The 16,430-nt window shown below is 33.5% G+C and overlaps 2 protein-coding genes across 2 annotated transcripts; one reads left to right on the forward strand and one right to left on the reverse strand.

Moving 5' to 3' along the window:
- Positions 1-899: 899 nt before the first annotated feature.
- Positions 900-1,902, forward strand: LOC117571367 (uncharacterized). Its single transcript, XM_034253482.2, has 2 exons — positions 900-1,163; positions 1,241-1,902. Exons 1-2 carry the CDS (start codon positions 915-917, stop codon positions 1,550-1,552), a joined length of 561 nt encoding a protein of 186 aa, XP_034109373.1. The 5' UTR covers positions 900-914; the 3' UTR covers positions 1,553-1,902.
- Positions 1,903-8,352: 6,450 nt separating this feature from the next.
- Positions 8,353-9,471, reverse strand: LOC117571812 (uncharacterized). The gene is made up of 2 exons (XM_034254186.2): positions 9,375-9,471; positions 8,353-9,323 (listed from the first exon to the last, which is right to left on the reverse strand). Exons 1-2 carry the CDS (start codon positions 9,375-9,377, stop codon positions 8,505-8,507), a joined length of 822 nt encoding a protein of 273 aa, XP_034110077.1. The 5' UTR covers positions 9,378-9,471; the 3' UTR covers positions 8,353-8,504.
- Between the last annotated feature and the right edge of the window lie 6,959 nt (positions 9,472-16,430).

The raw sequence follows: 16,430 nt of genomic DNA on the forward strand, positions 1-16,430 counted from the left end.
ATAATATCGATATTTCTATTATATTTCGATAGCAATTAAATAAGTTACCTAAGCTACTTTTGACTGTTAAAAAAAAAAAAATAAAAATCCAAATGAAGGAGCTCTCAAAGAATTCAGTTCAAGAGTTCCTTGTATATTGTACGCCTTAAAGATAGATTCCTGAGAATTTGGTTGCGATCAAATAAAAGTTGTCGAAGTTATTAAAGAAATACTTTGTATGCCAAATAACGCTTACTGCAATCGGGTCTTAGCTGCATTGATAATGCTGATAATGTGGTATATTTTAGTATTCTCGAATATAGTACTATATCGATATACCAATTGTGGTGCTTGGTATATTTTAGTCGAGCACACTCAACTGTAGATTTTCTTTTAAGAATGAAATATAGAGATAAATAAATCTAATATCCCTAATGCTTCATATCGCATAGCTATGATATTCGATTAATAATAAATAATAATATAATATTATATACATAATACATAAATAGAACCTCAACAACACTTTCTATTATACACATTTTAAAGTCAAAGCTATGAAATATTATTTAAATTTTGAAGAAAGTGAAATCAAATAAAATACATTTGAAATGACATTAGATTTATTTAAACTGAAGACTTTTTCATCATTCGTAGTATTAGCTATGACCTCCGATTTAAAGTGAGTTAATTCTCTATAACATTATCCAAAAGTTATCTGTAATAAATTGTTTACACAACATTCGCAAATCGATGTGTTACAATGTGCCCAACAAGTGCACACAATGTTAGTAAAATTGGAATGCAGAACAACGATATTGCATGCGAGATAAACTGAATTGAGGAACTACATCCATATATGATATGTTCGAGTATATAGTATAAATAGTGGAGAGCGGGTCGAGAGAGATTGTCAGTGTGGAGTTGCGGCAAGTATGACTCGTACTCGTATATGTAGTCTTTTGGGTTGTCTTGGGTTGATACTTTTGGTATGCACTGTGGCTGTGGCTGCCGAGGAGAAAGCCTACAATGTCGAACTGAACTCATTCGAAAAGAATCCCAAAATCAACGACGATGAGAAATGGGTCGATTGGGGCGATTTGCGCATGAAGAAGGTCTCCAAAAATAAGTTCACCTTGACCGGCACCTTTGAGTTCAAACGGAATATGGGCGACGAGCAAAAGGTAAGCTGATCATTATATATGGTAGATCAGGATATCGATCATGATTTACCATACATTGACATACATATTTATTTTAGCTATCGATGCAAGTCTTCATGTATGACGATTCCACACAAGAGAAGGGTGCGATGGTCATGAATGTGGAGAAACCGTTCTGCCAGTTCGTCAACGAGGACGAGGACACGTATCCCTATCTGCAGAAGTCATCCGATTTGCCCGAACAGGGCGGTTGTCCCTTCCCAAAGGGCACCTACACCATCGATAAGTACGAGCTGGAGACAACATTTCTGCCCGACGATGCTCCCAAGGGCGATTATCTCATCGAGCTGAACACCCTCGATAAGGATATGCCCGTCACAGGACTTCTTGCCTCCGTTACGCTCACCTAATGGAAACTCGTTTATTTTCTGCTTTTTGTTTATTATCTACTATTATTAGTTATTTTGTTGTTTTAGTTCAGCTTTTCTATTTCTATTTCTATTGTTTCTGGGTGGATCCATTTGACACTGCAAGCGTTTTATATATCTGATATCTGAATATGTGTACTTATGTCTCTTAAGGTAGACTTAGTTTGTTCTCAGTTTCTTCATCGCTCAAATATACAAGAAATGCTTTCGCTTTCAAGGACCAAGAAATGTTTCAAATTGCTTTTCATTTCATTTTTAATTGTTTTTAGTGATTTCAGAATTATACAAATTTTAAATTATGTATCATAAAAATTCAAATTACAATATAAATTTGACAATCTGGGTAAAATAAAAATGTAATTTAATTTTAAGCTAATTCTTGAATTGACAGCAAATAAATTGACTGCTGCAATATTAAAATATTACAAACATTATAAAGTAAATACATATTATGGCAAATATCAAGATAAAAGGTATAGAACCCATTTCTTTTAGTCCGCAATCATAGTTGATGAATCTTGATTAATACTGAATAAATAATAATACTATTGCATTGCACATTCAATAAGCGATTATTTCAGACTTTTGAATCATTTTTGATGTCATATGTTTGACTTTGAAATGTTAGATTCGCATAAAAAGAACAGGTAAGAAAGATTCAGTGGAGACTGTGAGATACGATCTACACATTTTAAATAATATACCACTTTAATATCGAAAAAAAAAAACAAAATATATCGAAGTCTATATTTGGAATCTCACCAAATATATGATAGATTAAAAATATAATAGACTGTTAACCAAAGCACTAAAGTCGCGATTGTATATAAAATGATTCTTTAAATAAAATTTAACTTTTTCTTTATGCCAAGTATTTGTTACGTTAGTTTACAGTTACAGGTTTATTTTGTAATTATCGTCATAGTGCTGTATTTAAATCAATCATCAAAGATATATATATACATATGTATGTATGTACTTATATGTATGTATGTACATATATTTGCTTCATTATTCATTAATAAGAAGTAAGAAAGCTACAGTCGAGTCCACTCAGCTACTCTTTTTTTAGCAAAATATTGAGGTATTTACAATACTTTAAAATATATACATATATTTTATATATTACCAACAGTACTGCACATATACTAAATGATATATTTGGTATATTGATATAGTCCTACAGACAAAATATCCAATATATATAAGTGGGTATAGTAACTGTTGTAAATGTGTCCATATCGTATATATCATAAATAACATAGTAAACGTGACCGTATTAAGTTTTAGTTATTCTATATTTTGTTGTATGGTCACACTTGACCATACGGTGTGGTTTGATACGAAAATATAAGTTCATATATATTTAAATTAAATCACTTTTGTGTGTGTGTGTGTGTTTTTTGACAATCAAATAATAACAACAAGTAAGAAAGCTACAGTCGAGTGTACTCGACTGTGAGATACCCGCTACCCATTTTTAATAAATAGAAATATATTTTGCGACATTTTCTCAAAATATACCGAATGTACTGCAAAAATACTAAAAATATACCAAATGGTATATTTGGTATATCGACATAGTACCGCATTCAAAATATACCATAGACGGCACAATATACCAGATTGTCAGCCAAAGCAACTAAGACCCCTAGTAAGTAGGCGTTTTTGCCCATACAAAAGTATTTCTTTAATAACAATTTTTATCTGATCGCAACCAAATTTTCAGGGATCATAACTACTATAGTTATTACTGTATATACCAAAATTCGTAACTCTAGCTTTAAAATTACGCTTGTTATTCGATTTTTTTGATTTGCGAGGGCGCAAGTGGGCGTGGCAAAAATTTGAAACAAACTTGATATGCGTGCAAACATAACAAATGCTGTCGAAAAAAAATTATAGCTCTATCTCTTATAGTTTCTGAGATCCAGTGTTTCATACGGATGGACGGACAGACACACATACGGACAGACGGACAGACAGACATGGCAAAATCGTCTCGGCTGTTGACGCTGATCTATAATATATATACTTTATAGGGTCGGAGATGCCTCCTTCTACCTGTTACATACATTTCCTGCCGGCACAAAGTTATAACACCTTTCTACCCTATGGGTAGCGGGTATAATTAAAAAAGAAGACGTTCTAGTACAAGTAAAGTAGTATTGATAGGTATATACTAAATATATCTAAATCCTAGATGCTTCATCATGGACTCTGCTCTGTATTTATTGACTCTGTTGTAGGCTATGCAATACGCTGTGGTAATATGCATCTAGTAGAAAACCTTCCCCTCATGTTGATACCGCATCGAGTATCTAGTGAGAGGAGGAGAAAGAGGAGGAGGTTGGGTAGGTGGGTGACATGCTATACTTGTTCTATATGCTTGAAATGCCAAATACACAACAAATTTGCAGTTTCTGCATCAACACCTCGTCTAATTGAAATTTGCAATTGCAATTTGCAATTGCCGGGCTGCAATTGCTGCTGTTGTTTGTCCCGTTTCACGCTGTGCCATTTGTCATTGACAAGCAGAGTGGCAACGCCCAGCATATGCTACGGATTGTAGAGAGAGAGAGATGGGGAGAGAGAGAGATGGGGAGAGAGGGAGATAGGAGAAAGAGGCTTTGCGTTGTGTTTTTGCTAAAAATGATTATCTGTGCATTACAATCCATTGATTCCACTTAAGCACCGTTACAATTGCGCACACCAGCCACACACACACACACTCGCACACACACACACACACACAGCACAGAGAGACAGTCACACACGACACTTAATTAACAAATATGCATTACAAACACCCGCAACGAGCAGCAATTGGTTGGTCATGCCAACAGAATATGCCCCTCGACCGTGCCACCCATGCCACACACACGCACACACACACACACACATACACATACACATATATATAGGCCGTATAAGTGTATGGATGGCTTTTTATTTGCCTCGTCAGCGTCAACCACCCGCGTGGCAGCAACAGCAGCGATGCGTTGCAAGCATTTGGGGAGTTGCATGTTGCATGTGTTTAATTGAAAAATCATATGCAGTGCGCATAATTATGTTTATTGCAATAATCTGATGCAAATTTTGCGCGCAGCTCAAACTGAATGCGAATAGACGACGACGATGATGATGATGATGATGATGATGGTGACGGCAAGCAACGCCCCAAGCAGCGCCGCAACCTGGCAACCCTAACACACCCCCTTCCCCCTTCCCCCTGCCCTTTTCCTCCCTCTACGCACTTCTGTGCTATCTGCTCTCATGGCTGTTGTTGTTGTTGTTTTTGGCTGTTGGTGCACATTAAATTGCACTTCAAATTGCACATTTCAACGCCTACTGATTATGACAGATAATTATGTTATCGAGTGCTGCCACACGCGACCCCCACAGTGTGGCAACAGCAGCCGACAGCAGTTGCATGCCACTGGGATGCACACAGAAACAGAAACAGAAACAGAAATAGACAAACACACACAGACACACCCACATACACCTCTGCACACTCTCTCGCTCTCTGTTGAGTAACCACGATACTCACTCACGAATATACATAACAGATATGTGAATCATAATCAAATCATAATCACACACTCCTGCACATTGATGTTGAAACGGATTCAAATTCAATCCGACACTCGTTAAATACTTCAATGAAACAAACTATTGAAATAATACAACCAAAAAAAATATATGAAAACAAGTAAGAAAGCTACAGTCGAGTGTACTCGACTGTGAGATACCCGCTACCCAATTTGATTAAAAGCAATATATTTTGCGGTATTATTCTCAAAATATACCGAATATACTGCAAATATACTAAAAAATAATAAGAATATACCAAATGTTATGTTTGGTATATCGATATAGTACACCATTCAAAATATACCATAGACGACACAATATACCAGATTGTCGGCCAAAGCAACTAAGACCCCTAGTAAATAGGCGTTTTTGCCCATACAAAAGTATTTCTTTAATAACTTCCACAATTTTTATCTGATCGCAACCAAATTTTCAGGAATCATAACTACTATAGTAATTATTGTATATACCAAAATTCGCTTTAGCTTTAAAATTACGCTTGTTATTCGATTTTTTTGATTTGTGTGGGCGGAAGTGGGCGTGGCAAAAATTTGAAACAAACTTGATCTGCGTGCAAACATAACAAATGCTGTCAAAAAAAATTATAGCTCTATCTCTTATAGTCTCTGAGATCCAGTGTTTCATACGGACGGACGGACAGACACACATACGGACAGACGGACAGACGGACATGGCTAGATCGTCTCGGCTGTTGACGCTGATCAAGAATATATATACTTTATAGGGTCGGAGATGCCTCCTTCTACCTGTTACATACATTTCCTGTCGGCACAAAGTTATAATACCCTTCTACCCTATGGGTAGCGGGTATAAATAGTAAAAACAATTATGAAAGCTGCAGTCGAGTGTACTCGACTGTCAGATACCCGTTACCCATGGCAAATGCAAGCAAAACTGTGCGGTATTATTCTTATAATATTTCAAATAAGATGCCACAAAAATACTAAAATATACTGAAGGCTATATTTAGTATATTTTCGGAAAATACCAGATTTTTAGCTAAAGTCACAGACAAAAGTATTTCATTATTAATTTCTTCAAATTCAATCTGACACTCGTTAAATACTTTAATGAAACAAACTATTGAAATAATACAGAATCAATTAGTGAAAAAATAGTAAAAAACAATTAAGAAAGCTGCAGTAGAGTGTACTCGACTGTGAGATACCCGAGTCATATTGAATTAAAGCAAAACAGTGCGGTATTATTCTTATAATATTTCAAATAAGATGCCACAAAAATACTAAAATATACTGAAGGCTATATTTAGTATATTTTCAGAAAATACCAGACTTTTAGCTAAAGTCACAGACAAAAGTATTTCGTTATTAATTTCTTCAAATTCAATCTGACACTCGTTAAATACTTTAATGAAACAAACTATTGAAATAATACTGAATCAATAACTGAAAAAACAGTTAATAAAAATAACAAGTACGAATGCAAGCAAAACTGTGCGGTATTATTATTATTATATACAAAATTAATATACTATACCACAAAGATACTAAAAAATATGGATACAGTGCTAAATTCAAAATATACCGTTGAGTGCAAAACATACTAGATTTTCAGCCAAGTCCCATAATAAAGTATATCTTAATAATCTTTATCCTAAATCATAATCGCATACTCCTGCACATTGATCTTGAAACGGTTTCAATCTAATATTCGTTAAATACTTCAATTAATGAAACCATTCAAATAATTGAAAAATTCAATAAAAATAAAAAGTTAAACAACAAGAAAAGTATATTCAACAACAAATAAATATATAAATTATAATATCAACAAGTAAGAAAGTTACAGTCGAGTGTGCTCGACTGTGAAATACCCGCTACCTATTTTTAATAAAATCACAATATTGCGGTATTATTTTCAAAATATACTGAAAATACTTTAAAAATTACTAAAAATTTACCAAATGATATGCTTGGTATATCGATATAGTACACCATTCAAAATATACCATAAGCGGCACAATATACCAGATTGTCAGCCAAATCAACTAAGACCCCTTGTAAGTAGGCGTTTTTGCCCATACAAAAGTATTTCTTAATTAACTTTCACAATTTTTATCTGATCGCAACCAAATTTTCAGGAATTATTGTATATGCCAAAATTCGCAGCTCTAACTTTAAAATTACTATTATTGTTATTCGATTTTTGATTTTCGGGGGCGGAAGTGGGCGTGGCAAACCAATGCTGTCGAAAAAAAATTATAGCTCTATCTCTTATAGTCTCTGAGATCTAGGTGTTCATACGGACGGACGGACAGACGGACAGACACACATACGGACAGACGGACGGACAGACATGGCTAGATCGTCTCGGCTGTTGACGCTGATCTATAATATACATACATACTTGTATAGGGTCGGAGAAGCCTACCTGTTACATACATTTCCTTCCGGCACAAAGTTATAATACCCTTCTACCCTATGGGTAGCGGGTATACAAATAAGCAATGGTTATTTTTATGACTCTGTATTAGCACAATATTTTAGATCGAGATTTTAGGAATATATTCTGTTTAACGATAAAATATACAAATTCGTTAAATTTTTGTTTTTCGTAGGAATTCGTTCAATTATCTTAAAATAGGGAAATAATTTCAAAGTCATAGCTCCAATTGAAAAAAAATTATATTCAATTAAAATTGAATTGAATATTTTTGTAATAAGATCGAATTAAATTAATTACACTACAACAAAATCTAAAATTCAATGAAAGAATTAAATTTAGTTTTAGTTTCGACAGAAATAAATAACTTTTTAAAATTATAAGCATATTATAAAATATAAAAGCAAAAATTTGCTGAGTTAATCATTGAAATATGGCCAATAAAAGTAAATCCAATTATAATTGTTATGCTTAATACTGTAGAATAAGTCTTAAATACCTTTTGATCATTGAAATATTCATTTGTTAGTATCAATAACAATAAAAAGTGGAGTTTAAATAAACTAAATGAACTAATGGAAATGTATTCAATAGAAATGAAATAATAGTTAAACTACTTTTCTTTTGTTTCTTAAATTTGTTAGAAGCGTTAAATCATTTGGATGTTAGTTTCAAAATTCTTTAAATGTATTCTCCTAAAAATATTCTTTTGTATTCAATTTGTTTCTTTTTACTTTCATTATTTTCTTAAATAATTTCTATATTTTTTATTTCCTTATTTGTTGACTTCTTTATTTGTTTTGTTCTTTCTTTCATTTCATTTTTTCTTCATTTATTTTTAATGGTATTACTAATTGTAAAGACTTGTGTAAGAAATAAAGTTTCATCTATCAAAATATATGAGAACATTGGCTTATGGTAGGGAAAAGAAAAACGATGTGACGGATCGCAACCGGTTGTCAACGTACTGAATTATCTCGGTGGTTGTGGCAAGAATGATGTATGTGAAACCAATGAAAACAACGAAATAAAATGAATGCAATATCTGTTGGAATCGTCGAAGTTTCTGAGTTGAGTTTGCCATGAAGTTGATGTCAAAAAGACGCGAATCGAATTCAATGCGTTTCACAAATCGTGGATGTGGCAGATAAAGAGCCAATTGTGGCAACAGATCTTCAATGGGCACAATCTGAAGATTGGAGATGAATGATGGATTACATTCATTTTCTTTCTTTTTGGGGCGATTGTTGTTATGGAGAATTAATTTGGCGTTTAACTTCTCCCGACTTTTATAGGATGGATCGCATAGTTCCTTTGCCTTAATTATTCTGCCTCGTTTCTCTGGCTTGATTCCGTGAGGAGAGCTTAATCGATCTTTCAACTGCTGTATGGAAATTTGATTGACACATTCATTGTCCAGGAGTTTACGCAATGATCTTTTTTTGAACGGAGTCTTCTTTATTTCGGTGGATAAATTAGTCCACAGCGGGAATTCCATGTTCATCCTTGGGGTTATTTCACATTCATAATCAATATTGAAATCATTTTGAGGAATCGTTTCGCAGTCGATATCGAAATCATGGAACTCGTATAAATCTTTAATAGGATTGTTTACCACTGAATTTTTCCTTTGACTATGGATTTGCTCAGCAATTCTCAACACAGAAATCTTTCTCATTAGTCCATAGTTGCCAATAATGCAGCGATTTTTATTGACTTGAAGTGGCTTCGTCTAGCGAATGAAACGTTATAATACTTTGCAAGTTTATCAAATATTTCTTACCATTTTTATTGTAGCTTATAACAGATTACATTTACTATATTTTCAGTTGTCAAATTGTGATTTCGATTACTAAGTCTAGGGCACCACATTTAATTCAAATTCAGGCATAAATTTCAAAATGAAATAAAATTCAGTTTGCAACTTGTCACAAATACCATTCAGATTATATATATATATTATATACATAATTTTTTAAAATAAGTAAAGAAATGTAAGATATCTACAATCGAGTGTGATTGACAGTAAAAGGTAAAAGCTAAGCAGAACGGTATTATTCTTTATTATTTCGCTTTTTGCAATCTTTGTGAAGCACTTCTCCTTCAACAAAAGGACTTGTGAAATTTAATTCATTAATTAATGCTATTTGCGAAATATATTGCATGTCAGTATGTCATCTGGGAACAGCGCTTTAATCATAATCATCAACCTTAACCTCACTATATAATAATCATTGTAAGAATCAAAAACCTGACTAAAATGTCAGTAAATTAATGAAGAACTTTTGTTTTGTTCCTTAAAGATAGATTCAATAGAATATGTTTCTTGACAATCGTTGTTCTTAGCTTTTAATGCTGAGCAATGTCGCTGGTTCGTTAGAAGATTTAAGACTCGAAGTGCTCTGAAGTTGCCTGATCCATTCGCACATTACTTCAGTGATTGTTATTGAGTCTGCTCCCAGCTCGGTTCGAGTCAAAGCTGAAGGAAGTCGAGGACATTTGGGGACGCAAAAGAAAATGTGTTTGTGAAACACGTGAAGCCAAAAAGAAAACCGAATAAGCTGAGGGGAAACCCGAGTGTTTGTGTGTGTGCGTGCGTGTGTGCTGAGGTGTGCTGTGTGTATTATGTACTATATGTAGGTACACATATTTTTAATCATCATTAACAATAATTCGAGAAATACTTTTAATTTTTTTTGCTTTGCCCTTGCTCTCGGCTCAAGACGACGACGACGACGACAACGAGAAAGCTGCAAAGACGTCAACTCGACACTTGCTTTTGGCCTGCTAACATATGTGGTGTGTGTGTGTATGTGTGTGTATGTATTTATGTTGCTTATTCCCCGCGCTACTTGCTGCCACTTCTGCCTCAATGACATTGCACTTACTGCCACGACGTCGCGGCAAAAGATTTATGAAAAAATTGCGTTTGCTCGCACGTTGAAGCTGTTGTTGTTGTTGTTGTTGTTGTTGTTGTTGTTGTTACCTCCTCTTCGCCTTTTTGCCTTTCGTCTTCCACACTCCTGAGGGATTGTGTTGCTCAGCAGCAGTGTCTTTTGCTTGTGTGCAATATTAATTATTATAGGCGAGCCACCCACACAAATAAATCATAAATTAAAAGCCAAGACGCAAAGCGCCGGCCAAGTAGAAACCACATTCCCTTCTTTCCCCTCCCTCTCCACTCTCTCCACACTCTCGACACTCCCCACTCTCCTTTATTCTGTCGCCCATCTCCACAATATGTACTCTTAACTCCCAATCCGACTTCCGCTTACACAAAATACGAAAAAAAAACGAAGAAAATACAAACCCTCTCATACCCGCAATAAACAATTTTTATCATTAAACGCATTTGATAATTAAAAATTGTCATTTTTTAGCAGCGCGTTCTCCGCTCAAATATCATTTTTCTCATATACTCTCCGAGTTGTTCATTCATTATACCCGCTACTCGGTGGGGTAAAAGGGTGTTCTAACTTTGTGCACAAGAAGAAGGCATCTCCGAGCCCATAAAGTATATATTCTTCATCAGACGAGACGATATAGCCATGTCCGTCTGTCTGTCTGTCCGTCCGTATTATCACCTATATCTCAGAAACATTAAGAGATAGAGATATAATTTTTTTCGACAGCACTTTTTACTATTGCACGCAAATCAAGTTAGTATCAAATTGTTGCCACGCCCACTTCCGTGCATACGATAATACCAAAAATTATATTTATGATTGCCAAGAATTGGGTTGTGATCAGATAAAAATAGTAAAAGTTCATGAATAAATACTCTTGGATGGGAAAACACGCCAACATATATGGTATATTTTAGTCGTCTATGGTATATTTTGAATGTAAATAGACATACCAAATATACCATACGTCATACTTCGGTATATTAATTTGGTATATTTTAAGAATAATACCGCTATACTTTACCTTTACTCAATATGGCTATCGGGTATCTTTCAGTCGAGCACACTTAGCTGTAATTTTTATACTTGCTTTTTTTTTGGATTTCTTTCTTCTTTTGGCTGGAAAAATATTAAATTACCAAATGGTTGGTCCGCGTTCGACTGCGACTGGGACTGAGAAGCGAAAAGTGGTGAGGGGAAGGGGATGGGAAAGGGGAACGGGAACGGGAACGGGAGGTGGATGGAGTGGGGTGGCTGATGCAAGGGTGCTGCCGGGACATATACAAAAGCAACGGCATTTATCATTTTGCCAACTGTTTGTTTGATAAGGGGGACAACCAAAAAAAAAAAAAAAAAAAAAAAACGAAGCGAAGTTAAAAACGCAAAGCACATAAATAAAAATTAATTGGTGACCAACTGAAGAAGAAGCCCCAAAGAAGCAACAAAAAGAATGTGTGTATAAAAAACAATGCCCATAAATATTGCTTAAAAAATATTTTAAAAAAATAAGGAAAGTGACGCAAATGAAATGAAAAGACGCCATTTTCATTAGATGCCTGCGAATCGTTTCTTTAATTTATCGATTGCAACTCTGCAACTGGTTGTCACCTCGAATCTATAACTAAAATGTTATCTAAACAGCTCTTCCCTGCGAGTAGCCCAAAATCCATTCTATTGCGAAATCTATGAAATTTCATATCGAATGTTGTAAAAGTTGTCAAATAATCAGTTCACTAGCTTCCTCTTTTGGTTGAGCTCAGGATAAACAAATTTAATAAAAAAAAAACAAGTAAAAAAGATACAGTTGAGTGTAAAATACTTGCTATTCCATTTCGATAATAGCAAAATAGTTCTTAAAATATTAATATTCTAAAAAATACCTAAATATGTATATACATTTGGTATATTGATATACTATTTGCATTAAACATATAACAGATTGTCCACCAAAGAAGCTCAGACATGGACTCAGCAGCTGGTGTTTGCCATATAATATTATTATTTCTTATTTATTATTGATTACTTTTACAATTTTTATCAGATTGCAGCCAAATTTTTCACAGAAATTTTTATAAGTGCCGAACATTAAATAATTTTGATATGAGAATTGTGGAATTGGAATTTATCCTCTTTTTCAATATCTTGTAATTATCTATTAATAAATCTATAATCTGAGTGTTAATTCAGTAATGAAAACTTCCAATCCACTCACTAGGTTCAGACCATGCATTCAAATTAATTAAATTCTATTTTTTGTTCACTTTAAAAAGTTTCCAACTCAGCTTTAGTGAAGTCCTTGGAGTATTAATATATCTCCTTTGTCAACGGACTATATACTAAAGAACGCATTCTCCAATTGTTTTTTAATTTAAGTTTGTTTTAGAAATTGGAGATATTTACTGAATTTACTTTGTCTTTTTATACCCGGTACCCATAGGGTAGAAGGGTATTATAACTTTGTGCCGGCAGGAAATGTATGTAACAGGTAGAAGGAGTCATCTCCGACCCTATATAGTATATATATTCTTGATCAGCGTCAACAGCCGAGACGATCTAGCCATGTCCGTCTGTCTGTCCGTCCGTATGAACTCCTAGATCTCAGATACTATAAGAGATAGAGCTATAATTGTGTATGCTCGCCTGTGAGATACCCGCAACCCACTTTGAATAAAAGCAAAATAATGCGGTATTAAATTTAAAATGTAGCAAATTAATATTCCACAAAACTACTGCAAATATAGGTATTTTGCAACAGTACTATAGTACATTCAAAATATACCAAAGAGTGCCAAAAGGCCTGTAGTAAGTAGGTGTTTATGCTCATATAAAAGTATTTCTTAAATAATTTCAATAAATTCACATCTATTTTAAGGAATCAAAAAAAATATTGGTATTATTGTATGCTGTTAAAAATGCTATAAGAATCTCCTACAGCATTTACTTATTGTATTTATAAAGGTTTAAAAATTGTAGAAATGAATTTCATTCATATTTTCTTCATTCCTTCTCGACCTAGATTTCCGTATAAAATCTAGTGTTTTTCACTTCAATCTATGATTATTAATATTTGGATTTTACAGATCTGGAATTTGCCCGTATTTATTTTATTGCAGCTAACATAAATTTGAACAGTCGACAGGATGGCTAAACCTTCTTATGGCTTCATTTCATTACATTTAACGAGATTCTCAATTCGACTCAGACAAAAATTGCAACTGAAATTGTGCGTTGGCCAAGAAAAACCACTAGACATAATGGATCCATCGCAGAGAATACTTACACCGACAGTTGTTAATTGAACTACACTTTCTCTCCCTCTCCGAAACACCATCCAGACGCCATAACAATAATCTGAACACAAACGCGATTGCAACTTGAAGTCTGAGAACTCGTTACAAACAGACAAACAGACAAACCAACAAGCAAACAAACAAACAAACAAACAAATAGATGTGATAATGAGATACCAATGGATGGTAGTTTGGTACCTTTGAAGAGCAGAACCAATTGCTGAAAAGGATGAAACCAAAATCAATAGAAATGATAATTTTTGTTGTTGCTTTTATCATCATTACTTAAGCCCAATAATATTGGTAATAACAATAAATGCTTTTGCTGAGAATAAAGCAGAAGGTAAATTGCAATTACATATGGAAGTGCTTAAATTTCGAAAAAGTTCAGTTTCAGTTCAGTTAAGGATAGATGCGAACTTTTGCAATATGTTTTTATGATGCATTTTTAAGTTGATGAGTTGGGGAGTTATTTAGATATTCGGTATAATTTAAATAGAATTTAAGAACAACTAGATTTTAAGTTGAATTTAGTTTTCCTTTCTTCTTTGTTTATAGTTGAGAAATTATATAAACTTACTAATTTCACTTAAAGGTTACAATTTTGAATCTATTAACTAAAGTTCACTTAATTGACTTTAATGAACATTAAAATAAATTAGAAAAATTTAAGAATTTTGTATACGAAAGTAGTATTTTATATAATAATATTTTTAAAAATAATTTTATTCAGATATTATCTTAATTAAGTTTAAATTATTATCTTATATATTATATAGAAAATAATTAAATTAACTTTTAATTTAATTAAATTGATTGAAAACTGAAATAAATAATAAAATTGGCATAATCAACATGGTATTTTTTTTTTTTTTTTTTTTGGATATGAGAGTATATTATATTCAGTATTATTTAGTAATAATTTTACTTAGGTATTGTCTTAACAATTTAGAAAATAATGTAGATATTGAATTAAGTCATTAGGTTAAAGTATTTGAAATGTTACATAGTAACATTGATTAGAAAAGTAATAATGAAACAATAATGAAGTAACATAAGTAAAAAGTACGGAGCAATTTGGTTTTTTTTACTTAAAATAAAAATAAAATCATTAATTTGTAAAATATTTAAATAAAAAGTATAGCATATAAAAATATTAAAAATATAAATATATTTTTATTATGTTTATTATTTATATATTTTGAAAATATTTTAAATTATTCGTTATGTTAATCGCAAGTAAATTGTGACTATCCTGAATACATCAACTACTTTAAAATGTTGTCGAAGTTGCAGTTCTGTCGTCACTTTAACTGCGTTTTACCCACAGAAAGTGGGAAGTGTGGAAGTGTGGAAGGAAGCCAAGAGTGAAAAGTGCTCTGAATGCCAGCAAATATTACAGTTGGCTTTGGCATTCATTTCGGTTTTTATTCTGGCTTTGACTTTGGCATTTTACGCGCTATTACCACTTTTTCGAAGGCAATAAAATATTATTAAAATTATATTCGGATGAATCTTTCACGGAGTTCACATGCTACAGTGGCTGCTGCCTGTAAATCAACGACTCGATGACATTAAAATAAAATTTTAATGCCATGAATAAGTGGCGCGGCGCTGAGCCTCAATTCAGACACAGATAAAGAGACAGACACCGAAGCAGAAGCAGAAGCAGAAGCAGAAGCTAAAGCTGAAGCCATTTTCCATGCAATTTTCCTTCGCTCTTTGATCGAAAACTTTTGCCTGCCTGCTTAGCTTACTCGTAGCTTGTTCGCTTGTGCGGGGAATTTGCTATCATTTTCACCTTGGTTACACTGCACAATTTATTTGAATTTATCAGCATGCACACGCCCACCAACCCACCAACCCACCGCCCATCGCCCACCCTCTGTCGTTGTCTGGCTGAATGGCTCATTTTCATGGCTCATGGCAAATAATTGTAAATATTTGATACACAATAAGGCAATAAAAATAAAATTGAAATTTTCGCTTTGTGCCTCAACGTTGCCGCTGCCGCTGCTTTTATTATTATCATCGTTGTCCTCGTTGCGTCCTCGTCCTGCGAAGTCGTCGTCGACGTCGTCGTCGTAAAGGAAATTGATACATAAGTCATTTTTATTGGCATATTCTTTTGTGTAATTACGGCACAGGTAATTTAAATTTCCGCCGTTTCTGCCCTTTTTTCTTTTTTGTTGGTTCGTTCGTTCGTTCGTTGTTATTATGATATTTTTTTTTATCTCTCCTTCGGCTCGTTTTGCCTGCCGTCTGCAAAAATTTGTATTACACATTTATATGGCAAATTTGTATAATTTGATGAATTATTTCAACTGCTGGCAGCTACCCCAAGCACTGTAACTAGTTGAGCAACTGTTGCTAAAGCAAATCATTTTTATTCACAAATTTATTGCAAACATTAATGACATTGTTAGCTTAAAACTGAAATTTGTAAACAGATATCGGAAACATAAACAGTTTTGTTTTTACTGAAGTAAAATCGGAAATCGGAAAAAGTCCATAGAAATCTTAAAAACGTGTATGAAATCGGGTGTGCTCGACTGCGAGATACCCGCTACATATTTGGAATAATAGTTAAAGGGTGCGGTATTATTTTTAAATAAATATTCTTCTTCATATAAATTTTTAAAT

The sequence above is a fragment of the Drosophila albomicans genome, chromosome X (genome assembly GCF_009650485.2).
Source record: "Drosophila albomicans strain 15112-1751.03 chromosome X, ASM965048v2, whole genome shotgun sequence".
NCBI lineage: Eukaryota > Metazoa > Arthropoda > Insecta > Diptera > Drosophilidae > Drosophila > Drosophila albomicans.